We start from the raw sequence: 18,631 nt of genomic DNA on the forward strand, positions 1-18,631 counted from the left end.
GGGGCCTGGTGGATTTTCCCCATGGGCAGTTTTTAAATCGAGACTGGGTGGTTTTCTAAGGGATTGTTTAGGGACAATTTTCCAGCCTGTGCTATACAGGAGAGCCAGCCAAATGACCCCAATGAGCCCAGGAATCCGTGACTACAGTGGATTCTGATTGCCTGTTGCACAGTGCATGCTGGACGCAATTGACTTAGGTAGCCTTCCAGTTGGAAGCCCCATCCTGCCAGGGGCCCTTCCTGGGAACAGAAGGAGCCGTGTCAGATTGGACAGGCAGAGGCTGGAGGAGAGGGAGGCATTCAGATGTTCCAGCTCTCACCCCTGAGATCCAGCACTCCTGCAGGTATGGGCCAGCAAATTAACCTGCCTCTGTTTTGAGTTGAGTGATGTCCTTGGGCCCGGTGCCGGACAGGTTATTCCCCATCTCAGGCAGGGACCCCTAGGCTGGCAGAGAGCTCGGATAACACAGGCTTGGAGTTTTGAAATGAAGGGGCATTAAGTTCCCATACACCTTGAGAACTCTGGTGCGGTGTCCATGCTCGGGACTGTCATGACTTTCAAGTGTAGAAATAGCCTTTGATTTGGGGTGTTCTGTGTTTGTGCAGTGCCTGGCCCCGTAGGGGCCTGGCCCATGACTGGATGCCAAGTGCTCCTGAGAGCAAAAAAACCATATGCTGCCTGGCACAATGGGGTTCTGGGCTCTTATGCGCTGCAATAATACACCTAACAAATGACACTAATAAATATAAGATTCATTTGAGTGATGAAATCTCAGAGCTCAGCTCTGGCAAATGACCAGGCACAGCCCTCTGGGGATTTGTGGGCTAGTGACAAGCTGAGGGAAATGCTGAGATAACCCTCAGGGGAGAGGTGGGGGTCCAGCATTCTCTATAAGCTGAGCGTTCAGGTGGCAGTCCAGGAGAGATTCAGGGACTGTCCAGCTGATTACCAAAGGTCCCATAGCCAGCAGCATGTGTTTCTATGGGACGTGCACATCTGCGTATGTCTTGGTGCACATGACAAAATTTATTCTGCACATGGATTTTAAAAATTAGAGGGAACCCTTGTGAGCTCCATCCCTAGGGGACCTGGGTCTGCATCTTGGTGCAAAAGGGGTGTCAGCAAGACCGTGAGATCTCCATGGCAACGGTGATTGTGCCACTGGGATGAGTCAGTCAGGCCAGCGGTGCATACCAGTAGGATGTCAGATTCCTGCTGTCTGCTAGTTCCCCAGAAATAACGCCCAACGGCCTGGGCCAGGGATAGAACCCAGGTGGCCTGGCTTCCAGTCCCCTTCCTGGCCTGCTCTAACCACTAGACCCCACTCCTTTTCCTGAGGACATTTTAAAAAAAGAAAAGACAGGAACAGGCCAAACTGGAACAGTTCTCTCCATGTGAGACTAACAAATAATATTTTTGTGTAACACTATCTGGCCACCCCGCTGGTGGCCCAGCTCAGCTCTTTCAGAACTAGGCCTGGGGTTTGCCTTCCCTGTTAACAGAGGTTCATTGCGTGTGCATATTAACACACACACACACACACACACACACACACACACACACACACACACACACACACTCTCAAAGTCCACTCTGCTTCACCTCTTGCCATGCATCTCACACACATACAAAGCCCCACCATGCAACACCTGCCCAGCTGTGCATCTCTGTCTCTTACATGCACACCATCCAAAACACACACACACACAAAGTCCCACAGTGTGGCATCCTCTAGTCATGTTTCTCTGGCTCTCTCACACACACGCATGCATTCACCTTGCTTCACGAACACACACACAGTCTTACCATGCTCCACACACACACACATATGCACACCTGTACCATGGATCTTACTCACTCACAGACAGCATCTCATCAGCTTCACCCACTGTGCACGATGCACGAACCCATGTGCCCACCCTGCATGTCTCGCACGTAATCTCTCTCCCTCTGTCTCTCACGCACACACAAAACCCTACCAAGTAAATTTGTGTATAACTTTTTACCTTCCTTGCACTGTAGCTCAGCTCCCCACCTCTCTCTCTCTCTCTCTCAGTGGCAGGCGTCACCAGGCTGCACTGTCACGCCCATGCTGCCCGAATCTTTACTCACCAAATGAGTGTCTGGTTCATGTTGGAACAAACACTGCCACTGGGGTGAGCCTGGATGGTGCAGTCTCTTTGAAGAGGGGCTGTTGCAAGTAGCAGGAGCATCTGCATTCCTCTCTCTGTCTGCAATGCAAAGTCACCCACTGAGAATGGCATCCGGATGTCATGCTCTGATTCCTGCCTGAGGTGATGGGATGAGTGCTGTTTGTGACCACCTCTGCTCCAGGACTGGTGTGTCGTGCCAATAAATAAACTCCATTAAGCATGCGCCTGGACTGCATGGCATTTTTCTTTCCTCAGTCAGGAGACTAACCAGTTATGTCCTGAACTCAGCAATTGTGCAGCAAGGGTGAATGGCTCTCTCTCTGTAACTACCCTCTCGTGGACGGGAGCAGGACTGATCTGCTGTGGGTCCTAGACCTCTTCACAGCTGAGGGAGAGCCCCATTAGCTCCTGTCTCAAGAGGAGCTAAACACAGTCCCTGCTGCAGTGAGGTTCTGAGTGTGTGAGGCACCAAAGCACCCGCTGGTTACAACTTTGCTGGCTGCTCACGTGGCTCTTGGTTCTGTACGTGGCTCAGAGGGAAACATGGCCCCCTGCCAGGGTTCCTGCTAATTTTTTCCACCCATGGGCAGAATAAATTTTGTTATGTGCGCCAAGGCATGTGCAGATGTGGACCACCAGGCAGCCACCTAAGCGCTCAGCTTACAGGGAACACTGCCCTTTGCCCCTTCAGTTTCCAATCTGCAGACTCCCCCCTCACCATGCTGCCTAGTGGGATAAACCATCTGGTGAGAAGGAGTTTTGGGGATGGGTTTTCCCTTTGCTCTGAGGCCAGGCACCCCACCTCGCTGCCAGCTGCTTGCCAAACTGAGATCAGCCTGTGTCGGTCCTCTCTTTAGGGATGGAGCATGGCAGGGCTGTTGGGCACAGCTAGGGGTGCTGGGCAAACACCACTCCCTACGTGACCAATGCTGTGCCTGGGCTGGGAAGTTCTCCCCTTCCAGACACTTTACACACAGTAAACGCCCCCCTGCAATATGCAGCTTCAAGTTCAGCACAACTTGAAGCTGCTCTGTGGCTGCCAGCCTGCCTAGCTGCCTGCAGCTGTGGGCAGCTAGGCAGGCTAACAGACCCTTCTCCCTGCCTTCCCCCAGCTGCGCCACTGGCAGTCTGCCAGCCAGGGCTGGGGGAAGGCAGAGAGAAGCAGCCAGGAAGCTGACCAACCCTGGCGGGCGGTCCAGTTTCCTGGGTCCTGTAAGCAGCAGGGATCTGGGAACCAAGTGGCGGTCTAGCTCCTGGCTCCCCATCCTGACTTGCGTGAAAATTTGAGTTATGTGGGGGTTGCAGGAACACAACCCCACATAATTCAGGGTTTTACTGTACTGGTAGGGCCCAGCCTCATCCCAGCATCATTAGCTGCCCTTTAAAACACTACCCTGATGGTCACCGTCAGGTAGCAGTGATGGGATTAATGAGACAACTTGCAACATACCAAAACCCCTCCTCCGCCCCCTACGAATCCTTTGTGGAAATGCTGGCAAGGGAAATGCCAGCCATGAGCGTCATGCGTTTAATGTAACAGCAACGATGGGTCCTGTGGCACCCTATAGACTAACAGAAAAGTTTTGAGCATGAGCTTTCGTCAGCACAGACTCACTTCATCAGATGCTGGTCTTGGAAATCTGCAGGGCCAGGTATAAATAAGCCAGAGCAAGGGTGGGGATAACAAGGTTAGCTCAGTCAGCAAGGGTGAGGCTTACTACCAGCAGTTGATCTGCAGGTGTGAACACCAAGGGAGGGGAAGCTGCTTTTTGTATTTAGCCAGCCATTCGCAGTCTTTGTTTAAGCCTGAGCTGAGGGCATCAAATTTGCAGATGAATTGTAGCTCAGAAATTTCTCTTTGGAGTCTGGTCCTGAAATTTCTTTGCTGTAGGATAGCTACTTTAAGTCTGCTATTGTGTGGTCTGGGAGATTGAAGTGCTCTCCTATGGGTTTTTGTATATTGCCATTTCTGATATCTGATTTGTGTGCATTTATTCTTTTACATAGAGACTGTCCAGTTTGTCCCATGTATATAGCAGAGGGGCATTGCTGGCACATGATGGCATAAATTATATTGGTAGATGTGCAGCTGAATGAACCCACGATGGTGTGGCTGATCTGGGTAGGTCCTGTAATGGTGTTGCTGGTGTAAATATGTGGGCAGAGCTGGCAACGAGGTTTGTTGCATGGATGGGTCCCTGCGTTAGAGTGACTGTGGTGCGGTGTATAGTTGCTGGTTAGGATTTGCTTCAGGTTGGCAGGTTGTCTGTGGGAAGGACTGGTCTGCCTCCCAAGGCCTGTGAAAGTGGGGGATCATTGTCCGGGATGGGTTGTAAATCCCTGATGATGCGCTGTAGAGGTTTTAGCTGAGGACTGTAGGTGATGGCTAGTGGTGTTCTGTTGGTTTCTCTCTTGGGCTTGTCCTGTAGTAAGAGGCTTCGTGGCACACGTCTGGCTCTGTTGATCTGTTTTTTCCACTTCCTCAGGTGGGTATTGCAGTTTCAAGAATGCTTGGTAGAGATCCTGTAGGTGTATTAATACACAATGGCCACATCAACACCACCCTGTACCATAAACCCACTGACCGCTACGCCTACCTTCATGCCTCCAGCTTCCATCCCAGACACACCACACAATCCATTGTCTACAGCCAAGCACTAAGATATAACCGCATTTGCTCCAACCCCTCCAACAGAGACAAACACCTACAGGATCTCTACCAAGCATTCTTGAAACTGCAATACCCACCTGAGGAAGTGAAAAAACAGATCAACGGAGCCAGACGTGTGCCACGAAGCCTCTTACTACAGGACAAGCCCAAGAGAGAAACCAACAGAACACCACTAGCCATCACCTACAGTCCTCAGCTAAAACCTCTACAGCACATCATCAGGGATTTACAATCCATCCCGGACAATGATCCCCCACTTTCACAGGCCTTGGGAGGCAGACCAGTCCTTGCCCACAGACAACCTGCCAACCTGAAGCAAATCCTAACCAGCAACTATACACCGCACCACAGTCACTCTAACTCAGGGACCCATCCATGCAACAAACCTCGTTGCCAGCTCTGCCCACATATCTACACCAGCAACACCATTACAAGACCTAACCAGATCAGCCACACCATCGTGGGTTCATTCAGCTGCACATCTACCAATATAATTTATGCCATCATGTGCCAGCAATGCCCCTCTGCTATATACATGGGACAAACTAGACAGTTTCTATGTAAAAGAATAAATGCACACAAATCAGATATCAGAAATAGCAATATACAAAAACCCGTAGGAGAGCACTTCAATCTCCCAGGCCACACAGTAGCAGACTTAAAGTAGCTATCCTACAGCAAAGAAATTTCAGGACCAGACTCCAAAGAGAAGTTTCTGAGCTACAATTCATCTGCAAATTTGATGCCCTCAGCTCAGGCTTAAACAAAGACTGTGAATGGCTGGCTAAATACAAAAAGCAGCTTCCCCTCCCTTGGTGTTCACACCTGCAGATCAACTGCTGGTAGTAAGCCTCACCCGTGCTGACTGAGCTAACCTTGTTATCCCCACCCTTGCTCTGGCTTATTTATACCTGGCCCTGCAGATTTCCAAGACCAGCATCTGATGAAGTGAGTCTGTGCTGACGAAAGCCCATGCTCAAAACTTTTCTGTTAGTCTATAGGTTGCCACAGGACCCTTCGTTGCTGTTACAGATCCAGACTAACACGGCTACCCCTCCGATACATGAGTTTAATGGTTACAGCAGGGGGAGATTGGGAGCCAGGACGCCTGGGTTCTATTTCCCACCGAGGGAGCAGGTGTTTTATTTTAGGCCATGGAGCTGAGGGAACCGGGCAGGGGCAGTGGACAAGGTCAGAAGCAACTTTCTGCAGCTGCTGTCGTAAAACTGCCCAGCTTTGAATGAAGGGCTGCAGGCTCGGTGAGTGCCACAAGCAGCCAGAAGAGGGCGGCCTTCTCCTGGGAATGAGAGGCCTGAGCAGGCTGTGAGTGGGCATGCAGGACCAGCTGGCGGGGCCCTGGAACTGTTTGGCAAACACAAAGCATAGAGGGCAAGGTGCTTGGGGCTGGGCGAGCAGGGGCTGTGGGTTGGACAGGAGAGGCACTGGCAGAGCTGGGGGGAGCCCAGGGCTGGAGGTCAGGAATGAGGGAGCACTTGTGGACCTGGTGCTGGGGGTAGCCCAGGCCTGGGATACTGCGGGGGGGCTGCAGGTCAGAATCCAGGGGCACTGGCAGAGGACTGGAGGAGTAGGCTAGGTGCAGGACAGGGCACTGCTGCAAGGGAAGCTCACCGCAGACACAGCCTGGGGCGGGGCCCTGCTCCAGGGGAGGCTCATGCTGTCCCTCTCTGTGCCTGTGGCAGCTCGATCTGTACTGTTACCTTTGGCTCAAAAGCTGTTTCCACAAGGGAGGACTAAGCCCAGCACTCGCCCACGCGGCATACTCACTATCGCCTTGCTCTGCTGCATGTGTGTCATAAGCCCTATACTGCAGGTGCCCTCGACAGGGGGCAGGTGGTGCACACAGGACAAGCTGCCAGCACATCCATGAAGGCTGCCCTGCTTTGCCTTCCTTAGGTGCGGGCCAGGCCCCAGCAGTGTAGGAGGGCTCTGCCCTTTCTCAGACAGACAGGAAAGTTGGTGGTGCTCCAGGTGCCAGCATGTCTGTTGCTGTCTTGTGCCCACAGCTTCCCGCCCGGCTTCAGTTACCGGCAGAGTTGCCAGGGCTCATCCTCCGCTTGCTCCTCCCTTTGGCCTGAGAGTGAGTCCTCTGCTGGCACTGTCTTGCTGCCAGGGCCTGTGTAGCCCAGAGCCTCACGCGCACAGGCACGGTTAATTGCATAGCCCAGCAACAGCTGCATCCCCCTCGAGGGCAAATGCTGCCCAGGCTGGGGAGAGTCAGGAGACAGCAGAGGCTAAATCCATTGGCTGCCTTGTGCTGGATTTAAAGGGCTAAGAGCAGTGTCATTTTTGCCACCCGTGTGTGTGGAATAAATTTTGTTCGGTGCCCCAAGGCATGTGCAGCTGTGCACCACCAATAGAAACACACGGTGCTGGCTGTGGGCGCTCTGCTGCGGAGCTGGGCAGCACCTGACTCTCTCCTGGGCAGCAGCCCCAGTGCTTAGCTTACAGAGAATGGTGGCTAAGATCAAACCCACCTTTTAACCCTGCATCTCTTAGCTCTAAACCAGCTGGGGGCAGCTCTCCCCAGCGATTCACCCCTGCAGTGGGATCTGTCACGCACAGGTGCCCACACCCTATAGAGACCCTCACAGGCATTGCCTGGGCTGAAAGTAACTCTGCCACCTGGTGCCCCGTCTCTGCTCCAGGCACAATACTGAGCTGGCGGGGGCTTAGTGGGCAGAGGGCTGCTAGGAACCAGGTGGCAGGGTGACATTCCAGAATCCATAAGGGGAACCAGGATTGGGAAGCTGGCCACCTTCGGCCGCAACACACCAGGGTCCAACGGCACCTCCAAGCTGTGTTTAGCCGTCACGAGGGCTTTCAGGGCTTGGAGCTCTCAGAAGCCATTGGGCATGAGTTTCTCTCAGCTCCCACAGCTCCTGGCTTAGCAGGACTAGGCTCTGTGCCAGTGGTGGGAGTCCTGTCAGCAGAAGTTTCTAAGAGCAGGGTGGACAAAACCAGGTCTGGGCTTGTCAAGGTTTACACCTTCCACCTCTCTCTTTCATATGAGAGAACATTCTCAGGGCTCAAAAAAGAACTAGATGAATTCAAGGAGGTGGGGTCCATTAGTACATATTAGCCAGGATGGGCCGGCATGGGTCCCTAGTCTCTGTCAGAGGCTGGCAGTGGTTAACAGCTTGATGATGACCTGTTCTGTTTATTACCTCTGGGACATCTGGAATTGGCCAGTCAGAAGACAGGACACTGGGCTAGATGGTGTCATGAATGAAAGCCTATAAAGGGTTAAACCCAGAGAGAGTGGGGTCTCTGTTGGCCCGTAGCCCGGTGAGCCACTGGGAAGAGACAGGGACCTTCTGAATTGAAGCAGTTACCTGCTGGGGGGTGGGGATGTCTTTATTTTCCCTGATCGGAGCAGAAAGACCAAGATGTTTAATCCTGAGCAGGCTTAATGGATCCAGTCAATATTTAAGCCACAACACAACGTGGGCATACAGACATGTACGTAGAAAAGACATGTTTAGTCAGGTTATTGTTTATTTTGGGTCTGGTGGAGCTGGGACTTCTCAGGGTGGCTGAGGGATTTCCCTCCATGTACACTGTAACTTCTACACTGAATCCTGGGGAAGTGATTCTCTGTGCTTATATGCTTTCTTGGTGTGCTTTCTCTTTTGTTTTGTTAACACATTACTCTTTTGAAGACAACGATTTGATTCCTGTAGCCTGGAGAAGCGTTTGTATATATCCAGGGCTAAGACCGACAGGGCTGTTATCAGAATGCAGCTTGATTTGTTTCTTCTGTTTTCAAGCTCTCTCCTGAGGGAGGATTAGGAATTTGGGGTTCCCTCACCGGGAGAGATCCCAAGTGTGTCCGCCTGGGTTCCAAAGAGGGGGTTTTCTCACGTAGGTGGTGGCCGTGACCTCCCAGGGTCAGGGAATCTATGACCTTGGGAAGCTTGTTAAGCAGAAGTCTATAAAGGGAAGAACAAGAAGAAGTCCTGTGGCACCTTATACACTAACAGATATTTTGGAGCCTCAGCTTTCGTGGGCAAAGACCCGCTTTGCCAGATGCGATGATGAAGCGGGTCTTTGCCCTCTAAAAGCCTATGCTCCAAAATGTCTGTTAATCTATAAGTTGCCACAGGACTTCTTGTTGTTTTTCAAGATACAGACTAACTCGGCCACCTCTCTGATACTTGTCACTCTAGAGGCAAGGTATTTTTAAGGTCTCATGCTGGCCTCCACCTTCCGCACTCGGAGTGTCAGAGTGGGGATCAGCCTTGACAGGTGGACCTTTGGTCTGACCCAGTCTGGCCATTCTTATGAGAGATCATGTGGCCAGGATCCCTGCACTTCCACCAATCTAGTGGACCGGGGAAGAGTTCCAGGGACAAGGGGGCAGTCGTCATTTGCTGACGTGACAGAATCTGCTCGCAGGATCAGTGCCCAGCTGGCTACGCGGGGCCACGCCCATGCAGAGGATGCCCCGTCACCCTGTGGGGCGGGTGGATTGGGAACATGTCATGTCCCTCTTCACAGCTAGAGGAGCCAGATATGATGGGGCTTCAGCCCCCTCAGAAAGATGCCCCCCACCTGTAAGGGTACAGCCAGTACTCCTACTTTCCATCCCTGGCTCTAGAACGGGAGTCTAGCGGTGAGACTGTGCCCAGCTGGGAGCCAGAATACCAGGGTTTCCTGTCCAGCTGCAGGAGGGGAACGGGGTCTAGTGTTTAGGGTTGGGGGTGGGAGTCAGGACTCCTGGGTTCTCTCCCCAGGACCAGATGGGAGATGTAGCCTATGGGATAAACATTCCTGTTTGGGTAATAGTGGCCATACCATTCCCTAGGCAGGGGCTAGGTGTCAGGACTCCTGGGTTCTAGGTTCTGATCTGCCATACAGCTGCTGTCTGGCTGTAGGCAAGTGGCTTTGCCATTTCTCCTCTCCTTGTCTTGATTTCCTCTTCCCTATTGACTGAAGCTGTTTCTCCCTTTAAGCCCTAGCTGTTGCCAGCTGGGATTGTGAGCAAGGGACAAGGAAATCTTGCTGGCATGAACACAGGGCCCCAGATTCCCCCTTGGGCAAGGAGAACCAAACAGCCAGATGCAGGGGGAATGCCATGGACAGAGCCTCAGGAAGGTGGTTGGTTTCAAGCAGAAGTGCCCCAAGGCTCAGTTCTGGGGCTGGTGCTGTTCAACATCTTTATTAAAAACCTGGATGATGGACTGGATTGCAGCCTCAGCAAGTTTGCAGACAACACTAAGCTAGGAGGAGAGGTAGATACATTGGAGGATAGAGGATCCAGAGTGACCTGGATAAATTGGAGGATGGGGCCAAAAGAAATCTGATGTGGCTCAACAAGGAGAAGTGTAGAGTCCTGCATTTGGGATGGAAGAATCCCAAGCATTGTTATAGGCTGGGGACCAACTGGCTCAGCAGCAGTACAGCAGAAAGGGAACTAAGGGTAATAGTGGCTGAAAGGCTGGATATGAGCAAACAGTGTGTCCTTGTAGCCAAGAAGGCTAATAGCGTATTAGGGTGCATTAGGAGGAGCACTACTGTCCAAAGAATGATGCTTTTAAAAGCACACTGGAATCTACAGATGGTGGGTTTTTTTGCCCTTGGTAGCTATTTAGTGAGTGACACCCCCGTACACCCCCCGCCTCAAAAGACAACATCCTGATATTTCTATAATTTATTGATTCAGGATGCAGATTACAGAGTGGTTGGGGTTTTTTTTTTGTTTTTGTTTTTTCTTTCTGACCATTTTATGCTTTATATGGAAGTGGAGGGAATATAAAGTAATTGGAGCCAATTTTAACTGCCCCCACCCTGACAGTAAAAATAAGCAAAGATAAGGGGGGTGTTAAATAAAATAATATCCCCTTACGGCGCTTTACATTTGGCAGCATTCTCTTATCAATACTGAACTGCAGAGTAGGAGCCCAGAGGCAAATAAATGGCCCGACCTGGCCACATCCCTTAGATCCACCGACTGCCTGCTTTCTAAACACCTTGTCGGACTTTCTCCAGCGAAAGGGAAATAAAAATCCACTTTCTACAGTTCACAGTGCAAATAGTCTGCAATCAGAGCTGGGAATGCAGTGCTGGCTGGGGCAGCGCAGAGAGAAGCACAGTGCGCCCCCATCTTCCAGGAGAGGCCTGGGAAAAGAGAAGCACAGATTCAAGGCGGGTATGGGCTGGGTGGATCGTGGTAGCAGCGTGGGGCTCCAGGGTGCTGGGTGACCCGCCAGGGAGCAGCTGTCCCCCCGAGTTTGCACAGCAGAGGAACCGAGGACAGGGCCCAACTCCAGCTCCTGCAGAGCTGATGATGGAACGCAGCGTGAGCAGGAAGAAGTCAGTTCATGCCACTCCACAAACAGAAGGCAAAGGGGTGTCTGGAGCCCAGCCCCTTAGTACCAAGGGGGCACCTATTTAAAAGGGAGCTCTACGCTCTTGCAGACCGAGGTCTAACACTATTCTATGGCTGGAAACGGGGTTGTTCCAATCAAACTGGGGTGTTTTTCTAACACTTCTGCTCTAAGGATTATTTTGGAGCCAGATCCCGTATTCCCTCTAATTTTTCCCCATCCAATTGCAGAATAAATTTTGTGCTGTGCACCAAGGCATAGGCATAGGTGCACCACTCACAGAAACACAGGCTGCCGGCTGTGGGTGCTCTGCTCATCAGCTGGGCGGCCACCCCAGCACTCACACAGCATGGGCCAGACCTCTGGCTGGAGCTCTCCAGAGGGTTTGAGGAGAGGAACACAGTGGTTCTTTCTGGCCTTGAAATGAGTGCTGTCCAGCTCCTGCCACCCCAGCCCCGGCCTGCCCCCTATGCATGCTGGCTCTCTGGGAGAGCAGGTCCCAGGAGAGGGAGATATCTGTCCACTGCCTTCTCTCTCACCAGCAGAGCTTGAGCCAATGGAAGATATTACCTCCCACATCCTGGGCTCCAGCTAACGCAGGGTTTGGGGTCGGGGGGGTGTACCCAAGAAATGCCAGCTCTGTGTCAGAGAGGCAGAAAGCTTGGGCCTTGTTCTGCTGTCTCGGCTGGGGGGAACTGGACCATCCATCCCACGGAAGCATCCCCCTGTTGTGCTGTGAGCCTGACGGCTTCGCTGGCCAATTACCGCCACAGACAAGAGAGAGGATCTGCCCCAGCAGGAGTTGCACTTCTGTGACTCAGTTGCTGCTCGGTCGCTCCTGGGTGAGCGCCAATGCCCCACTTCTAGGGGGCCTCGTGGCTGGGCCTTTCACTCTGTTTGTCACCCACTGCTAGGGAGCTGGGCCCTTCACTCCCAGCCCCCTGGCTTCTGCTCCTGGCCAATCCAGGCCCCCAAATGGGGTGGGGAGTGGGGCAGGGGGGTTGGAGCAAGGCAGCCTGTGTTCCAGGCCTAGTTTGGCCTGAAGTAACTGGTTTGTGCTGCCCCCCTGTTCCCCATCCCTCCTCTGTGCAGCTGGGCACCTGCCCACCCCAGTGTGGTGGCAGGAGCTAGGTTTCATTGCAGCCAAGCCTCCCCGCTCCTCTCTGCCAGGGCTGGATTTGAACTCACAACCCCCAGGTTCTGCTGCCACCTAATCCAAAACCAGAATTAGTCCACCAGCCCCTCCCCCGATGCCTGCCTCAAGTCTACCTCCCTGCAGCCAGCCCCTCCCCCACCCCCTCTGCCAGCCCCTCCCTTTCCACCTGCCCCCACTCCATCAGCTCCTTCCCCCTGGCAGCCTGCCTCCTCCCCTACACTTGCCCCGTTCTGCTAGCTCCCCCCCCACGCCACCAGCCCCGCCTCCCCAGCCTGCCCCATTCCACTAGCCCCTCCCACCACTTATAGCCCCTCCCCCACACCACCAGGTCCCCCGCCTCCCCGCAGCCAGGGGCTCCTGCACACCCACCTAGTGCTAGCTGAGGCCCAGGCAGCCCCGGAGCTCGTGCAGGGAGATGATGTGGTTGGCATCCAGGTCGCAGTACTCGAGGAACTTGCGGACGCAGCGCTTGGGCCGGGTGTGCTGCTTCAGGTAGAGCTTCAGGGGCCGCAACTCCTGCTCACTCAGCCCCTCGCTGAAGTCCTTGTCCAGGCGCACGAAGTGCCAGCGCACCGCCCGTTCCTCCAGGCTGGGGCCCGGCGGGTGGTCTGGTGGCCTGCAGGGGCAGAGCCAGATGCCACCCCCCCAAAGGTCACCATCCGGGGATCGAACCTCTGGAACGGTCTTTGCTGTTCTCCACTCTCACGGGGGAGAGTGGCCAGGGCTCCCTCGAATTGGTTCCATCCGGGGCAGAATAAATTTTGTTCCGTGCACCGAGGCACATGCAGATGTGCACCGCCCATAGGCACACACGCTGCCAGCCCTGGGCGCGCGGCTAATCAGCTGGGCAGCCCCTGACTCTCTCCAGGCAGCCGCTCAAGTGCTCGGCTTACAGGGAACCCTCGTGGTGGGGAAGAAGTGGGGCAGGCAGCCTGAAGGATTCATTCACCCGCTTTCGCACGGCACCGGCGCACCCAGAACGTGAGACTCCAGGGTCCAGCTCGCCAGCATCCCAGCCCCAGTGCTGGAGCGCAGAGGGCTCATGTACGGGGAACCCTCCTGCACCCCAGCCTCTGCCCAGAGGGGTCGGTAGAACTGCTGGGCCCCTGAGCAAGGGAGGAGGTGAGCAGCCCAGCACTCCTGGAATGGGCGGGGCCTCAGGTGGAGGGGCAGGGCTGGGGGCTAGCAGCTCCGGTGGCAATTTGAAGGGCTCAGGGCTCCTGCTGCCGCTGCAGTGGGAGCTGGGTGCCCTGGGCCCTTTTGAATTGCTGGACCCAGGGACAGTCGCTCCCTTTGCCGTCTCCCCCCTAACAGCAGGCCTGCCTCTGGCCCAGCGTTCCCTGGAAGCTGAGCACTTGGGTGGCTGCCCAGGGGAGATTCAGGGGCCGCCCAGCTGATGACCAGAGTGCCCTCAAGACGGCAGCCTGTGTTTCATTTGGTGGTGCGCATCCTCCCATGCATCGGTGCATATAACAAAATTTATTCTGCACATGGATTGAAAAATTAGGCCACAGCTCCCAAGCTTTTCAAGTGAGTGACCCGTATGTGACTTAAGGTAATTCACAACCAGAGGAGGGGGCAGGTTCTCCCCGGGTTAACTTCTTTTATAAATCTAGATTCATCTCCCCCCTCATCCCCAGCCTTAAATGCCTCGCAGCCCCAAAATGCTTCCCACCTACTTCATATGAGCACCATTGTTACCCCCACACCTCCTGCTCCTTCACCAGGCTGCCACTGCCTCCTCCGCTCAGCCCCTCTGTCCCTCCTACTCTCTCCCTCCACCTGCCCTGCCCTGCCGCACTGAAATGAGATTCATATAATTGGTGTAATGGTCGGATCCCTCCTGCCAGCTGTTAAACCAATTATATTGAGTTCCACTTCAGTGCAGCGGGGCAGGGGCTGGGAGCTGGCAGAGTGAGCGCCAGGCACAGCAGGAGCTGCAAATGGCTCCTGAAAGAGCCACCTGTGGCTTGGAGCTGCCCAGCCAGCAACCCTTAGAAAATCTAATGGCAACCCATGGTGCGGTCCCGACCCATAGGTTGGGAAATACTGAATTAGAGGGAACATTGTTCTCAGAACCCCTTCCAACACCCTAACTCCCTCCCTGCCCCCCACAGGCTGGCTCAGGGGAGCCCCCACCCTCATCCAAACTCTCCTAGAGCCCATCCTGTGAGCCTCCTCCAGCACTCCAAACACCTTGGCCATAGTCCAGAGCCCACTCCTGCCCCCCAAACCCTGAGAGACCTGTTATATCTGTGACCACTTTGGCTCGTGGCCCTTGACGGCCCCATCGTTCAGGGCCTTAGCTGGTTCTTGTTTGAACTCAGCTGTATTGGGTGGGCACCTGACTCAGGGAGGAAGGACCCAGGACCTTGTAGCTTCTTCCCTCCCTGCTGTGGGGCAGAGTTGGGCCATTATCTCCATTGTACAGATGGGGAAACCGAGGCATGGAGTGACTCAGGAACTCATACGAGTTCACCCAGCCAGCCAAAGGAAGGGCTAGGATTTGAACACAGGTCTCCTGAGCCTGAGAGCAACATTCCACCCACTGCACTTGTGTGTGCATGCGTGCACACACACACACCCCCCTCTCTCTCGAGGTGGGAGGCAGAGGGAGCCCAGACTTATCAGATGAGCTAGGAATAGGAGACCATCCACCTCCCAGTCTAGTCCATCTCCTGCCCCAAGGGGCTCAGGAGCCCTCGATCAGCCAGCAGGGGTCACTACAGAACAACATCCCATCTTTCCCCCACCCCGCCCGAGAGTCCTCAGTTTGCCCTTCTGAATTTGCCAGGCCATTGCTCAAGCCTCTCACCTCCTATACGCAATGGGCATGAGCCGGGACTGGATCATGTCGGACGCCAGGGTCTTCATCAGATTGGACAGGAACTCCACCTTCTTGGGACCTGGGCAGCCTGTAAGGGGGTGGGGGTGTCACACGGGGCTCTGCCCAGCCAGGACTCCTCACCCCTGCAAGCCACATGTGGGCCCTCTCAGCTTCACCCACACCAGGCAAGTGAGAGAGACGGACTCAGTGCAGTGCTGGGGGGCGAGAGGGGGTGGCAGCCAGGGGGTTCAGAGTCCTTTGGCCTGGTGGGGTGGCTGTGACACCCCAGCCACTGTCAGCGGGGAGCTTGGAGTGAAGGGACACCCACCCCACTGCTCCCAGTTACAAGCCCTTGTCACCAGGAGAGGCATGCAAGGTACTGGCTGGGAGGATCGAGGAGGGGGGCATGCACTTTTTCCCCACTAGGGGGCGCTGGCTCCCACCCAGCCCTAGGGCAGGGGACTGGCTGGCACAGGGGGATGGAATGGGGGCAGGAATGGGGTCTATCCCCTCTAGGGGCACCTGATCCTATCCGGCCCTAGGGCAGGGGACTGGCTGGCACAGGGGGATGCGGACTGTCCTCTCTAGGGGACAGCTGTCCCAGTGTCAGGGGAGGTTGAGAGTTCTCACCCCCACGCCCACCCAGGGAGCTCTGCCCAGCCAGTGTCAGTCTCAGCGCTGTTCTTCACCAAACTGTGGGCACCACAGCCGAGCACCGGCCACCGGGCAGCCTTGGGAGAGAGGCCAGGGGATTCCTCACTGCCTGGGGTCTGCTCAATGGCAGGCTGGGGGGCAGTCGAGGGCCATCTGGCTGAAGAATCTGATCCCCCTGCCCCCCAGACTACTCATAGAAGTATGATGCCCAGGCCTTTGGCTGTCCGTCCCCGTGCCTCTTCCCCACCTGGCAGCGCCCTGTCCCGGAACAGGGAGCCCATCTCTGCACTCCTGGCTGCAGCATCAGCCTCGCAGTCGGGTGGGAAGTTCCTGGGTGGAAGAAAGACTAGTCAATGCCTGGTTTTCACTGGTCAGTGGGTGGCGCTGGCAGCTCCCAGTGCCAAGGCAGCAGAGCAGGGCGGAAAGGGGCTGCTCTTTGCCAGACCGCTGATGCTTCCAGTCCCACTCCATACCCCATAGGCAATGGGCACCTCCTCACTGCAGGAGGGGAAACTGAGGCCCTGGGGGAGCGGAGCGGGAAGAAGGACTTGGCCCAGGCTAGGAATACAATTCATACTTCCCAGTCCTCCTGGTCTAACCACTAAACTCCACTTCCCTCCTAGAGGATGGGCAGAACCCAGGAGTCCTGCTCCCCAGCTCCACCTGGCCACTAGTTCCCCTTTATGACCCCAGAAGCCACCATTAGCCAGAGGTGGAAAAAGTACCCTAAAAGTTACTTGAATAAAAGAGCAGCTGCTGAGGGAGGGGATGTACTTATGTACAAAGTCACCGGTGTCCCTCTGGAAAACTACTTGAGGGAAAGTACACATGCACCCACATCACATCTCGATTGTACTCAGAACTGAAAGCAGCTGCACTTTTACTCAAATCATTTTCTGGTTACTTTTCCCACCTCTCCCATCAGCCATAAACCAGGTGCCATCTAGTGGGTGACTCAGCAGTTCACATATTAAATCCACTCCTTGTCCGAGTTCTGCTCCTCATATCTTTATGGTTCACTGACCAACGAGCAACAGCTCAGCAAGGACTCTGCAACCTGCATGGGACCTTCATCCCTTGAAATCCCTCGCCAGCACCCATGTGGATGCATGAGGTCTGTCTGATGCCAAGCACCCGCATTCACTCTGGCCGAAGCATGTAACCATAGAGTCAGCTCCAGATGTCAGAGTTCCAACTTGGGCAAACATTTCCCTTTGGAAACAGAATTTTTCCAACCCAAAAGCATGTCTGTTTCCAGACGAAAACAATTTTTTTCTTCATCCAAAAAGGGGGAATAAAAAAAAAAAAAGAAAAAGAAGGCCATGATATTTCAATCTGGAAAGTCTACCATGCAGCCTCACGGGAGCTGTAGTTTACGTGTTTCATGCTTCTCTGTTTCTCTATGGGCTAAGCATCCAGACTGGATTACATCTCCCATGATGCATGACAGGGAGATACTCTATCAAGACAAAAAAGCAGTCAAGTAGCACTTTAAAGACTAACAAAATAGTAGACAAGTATCAGAGGGGTAGCCGGGTTAGTCTGTATCTTCGAGAACAAGAAGTCCTGTGGCACCTTATAGACTAACAGATATTTTGGAGCATGAGCTTTCATGGGCAAAGACCTGCTTCATCAGGTGCAACAAAAGCTTATGCTTATGCCCATAGTAGACATCTTGTAGTTTTTGGTCTCCATCAATAGGATCAGAGCAGATGCAATTGTACCTAAGGGCTTGGCTGTAAATGATGGATCTTGTGTGTTCTGGATGCTACTTGACTGCTTTTTCCATTTTGATAGAATACAGACTAGCACGGCTATCTCTCCGTCCCTATTCAACTTGCAAGTGAGATACTCTGTTGAAGTAACGGCATCTTCAGTAAGGAGGCTGTATTTTGGGTACCTCAGGTTCCCATTCTTCTCTATGGACTAGAACAGTGTGTCTTAAACTTTTTGAGACCATGGAACACCAAACAATATTTTTACACAGAACATCTATGAAGTTTCTTAAAAAAAATGGTCAGACCCAAAAAACCAAAAACAACAAAGAAAAACCAAAACCAAACCCAAACAGCAACATATACAGCAAAACCAAAATGAAGCAATTGAATCGGGTATCCTGGCAATGAAGTAGTAACAATGAAGAAGTCACATTGTACCTGTTTTTAATAACAGAAAATATAGATCATTAGCATACAATATCAAAAACACGTCAGATGCTCACACCTGCGAGTTGTTTACAGCTATTCGGGCACATTTGCAGAATGAACCATGATAAAAAAGTCAAGATCCTGGTATCGGGCATAATGGACAGTTCGAATAGGAGAGAAAGACCCCACAGAGAATTGGTGGATGATGTAGTAGATTGGTGAGGAGCTAGTCTACAGAAACTAAGCCATTCCGCATGGGACAGGGAAAGATGGAAGGAAAGAGTTGAGGGAGGCATCAGACACCAACAGGCGCTGAGCCCCTGGCTTTTCATGATGATGATGATGATGAGTGTTCCACTGAACGTTGTTTGAGAAACGCTGGACTAGACCGGTGTGCCACGAGGACTATCAATGTGTGCCATGGAAATTTCCCCTCCCCACAGCACTTTGCAGAGCCAGACGGGGGGCGAGGCACACTTAGATGATCCCACGCCAGCTGGGGACTCAATCCGCAAGGGCTGCCCGAGTCCCAGCTGGCACAGAGTCATCAATTTCCCTGGCAGAGGCTTTGCAAAGTTGCTGCTGGAGGAAATTGACCAGCCCTGCACCCTGTGACAAGGTATCTCCATCTTCTATCACCCTATTAAACATAAGTCAGTATGACATTTACGAGTAG

At 53.5% G+C, this 18,631-nt stretch overlaps 1 protein-coding gene across 3 annotated transcripts in view; it reads right to left on the reverse strand.

The window, feature by feature from the left end:
- Positions 1 to 10,480: 10,480 nt before the first annotated feature.
- Positions 10,481 to 18,631, reverse strand: part of LOC142024732 (SPARC-related modular calcium-binding protein 1-like) — a 36,540-nt gene continuing 28,389 nt past the window's right edge. For 2 of the 3 annotated variants that reach the window (XM_075016909.1, XM_075016908.1), the window contains exons 9-12: positions 16,056 to 16,138; positions 15,143 to 15,242; positions 12,697 to 12,943; positions 10,481 to 10,962 (exon numbers count right to left, since the gene is read on the reverse strand). In XM_075016909.1, coding sequence (XP_074873010.1) covers positions 12,703 to 12,943; positions 15,143 to 15,242; positions 16,056 to 16,138 — 424 coding nt within the window. In that variant the 3' untranslated portion in view covers positions 10,481 to 10,962; positions 12,697 to 12,702. The remainder of the gene's footprint in view (positions 10,963 to 12,696; positions 12,944 to 15,142; positions 15,243 to 16,055; positions 16,139 to 18,631) is intronic. The other variant, XM_075016910.1, reaches the window with a different exon arrangement.

The sequence above is a fragment of the Carettochelys insculpta genome, chromosome 22 (genome assembly GCF_033958435.1).
Source record: "Carettochelys insculpta isolate YL-2023 chromosome 22, ASM3395843v1, whole genome shotgun sequence".
In the NCBI taxonomy this organism is placed as follows: Eukaryota; Metazoa; Chordata; order Testudines; family Carettochelyidae; genus Carettochelys; species Carettochelys insculpta.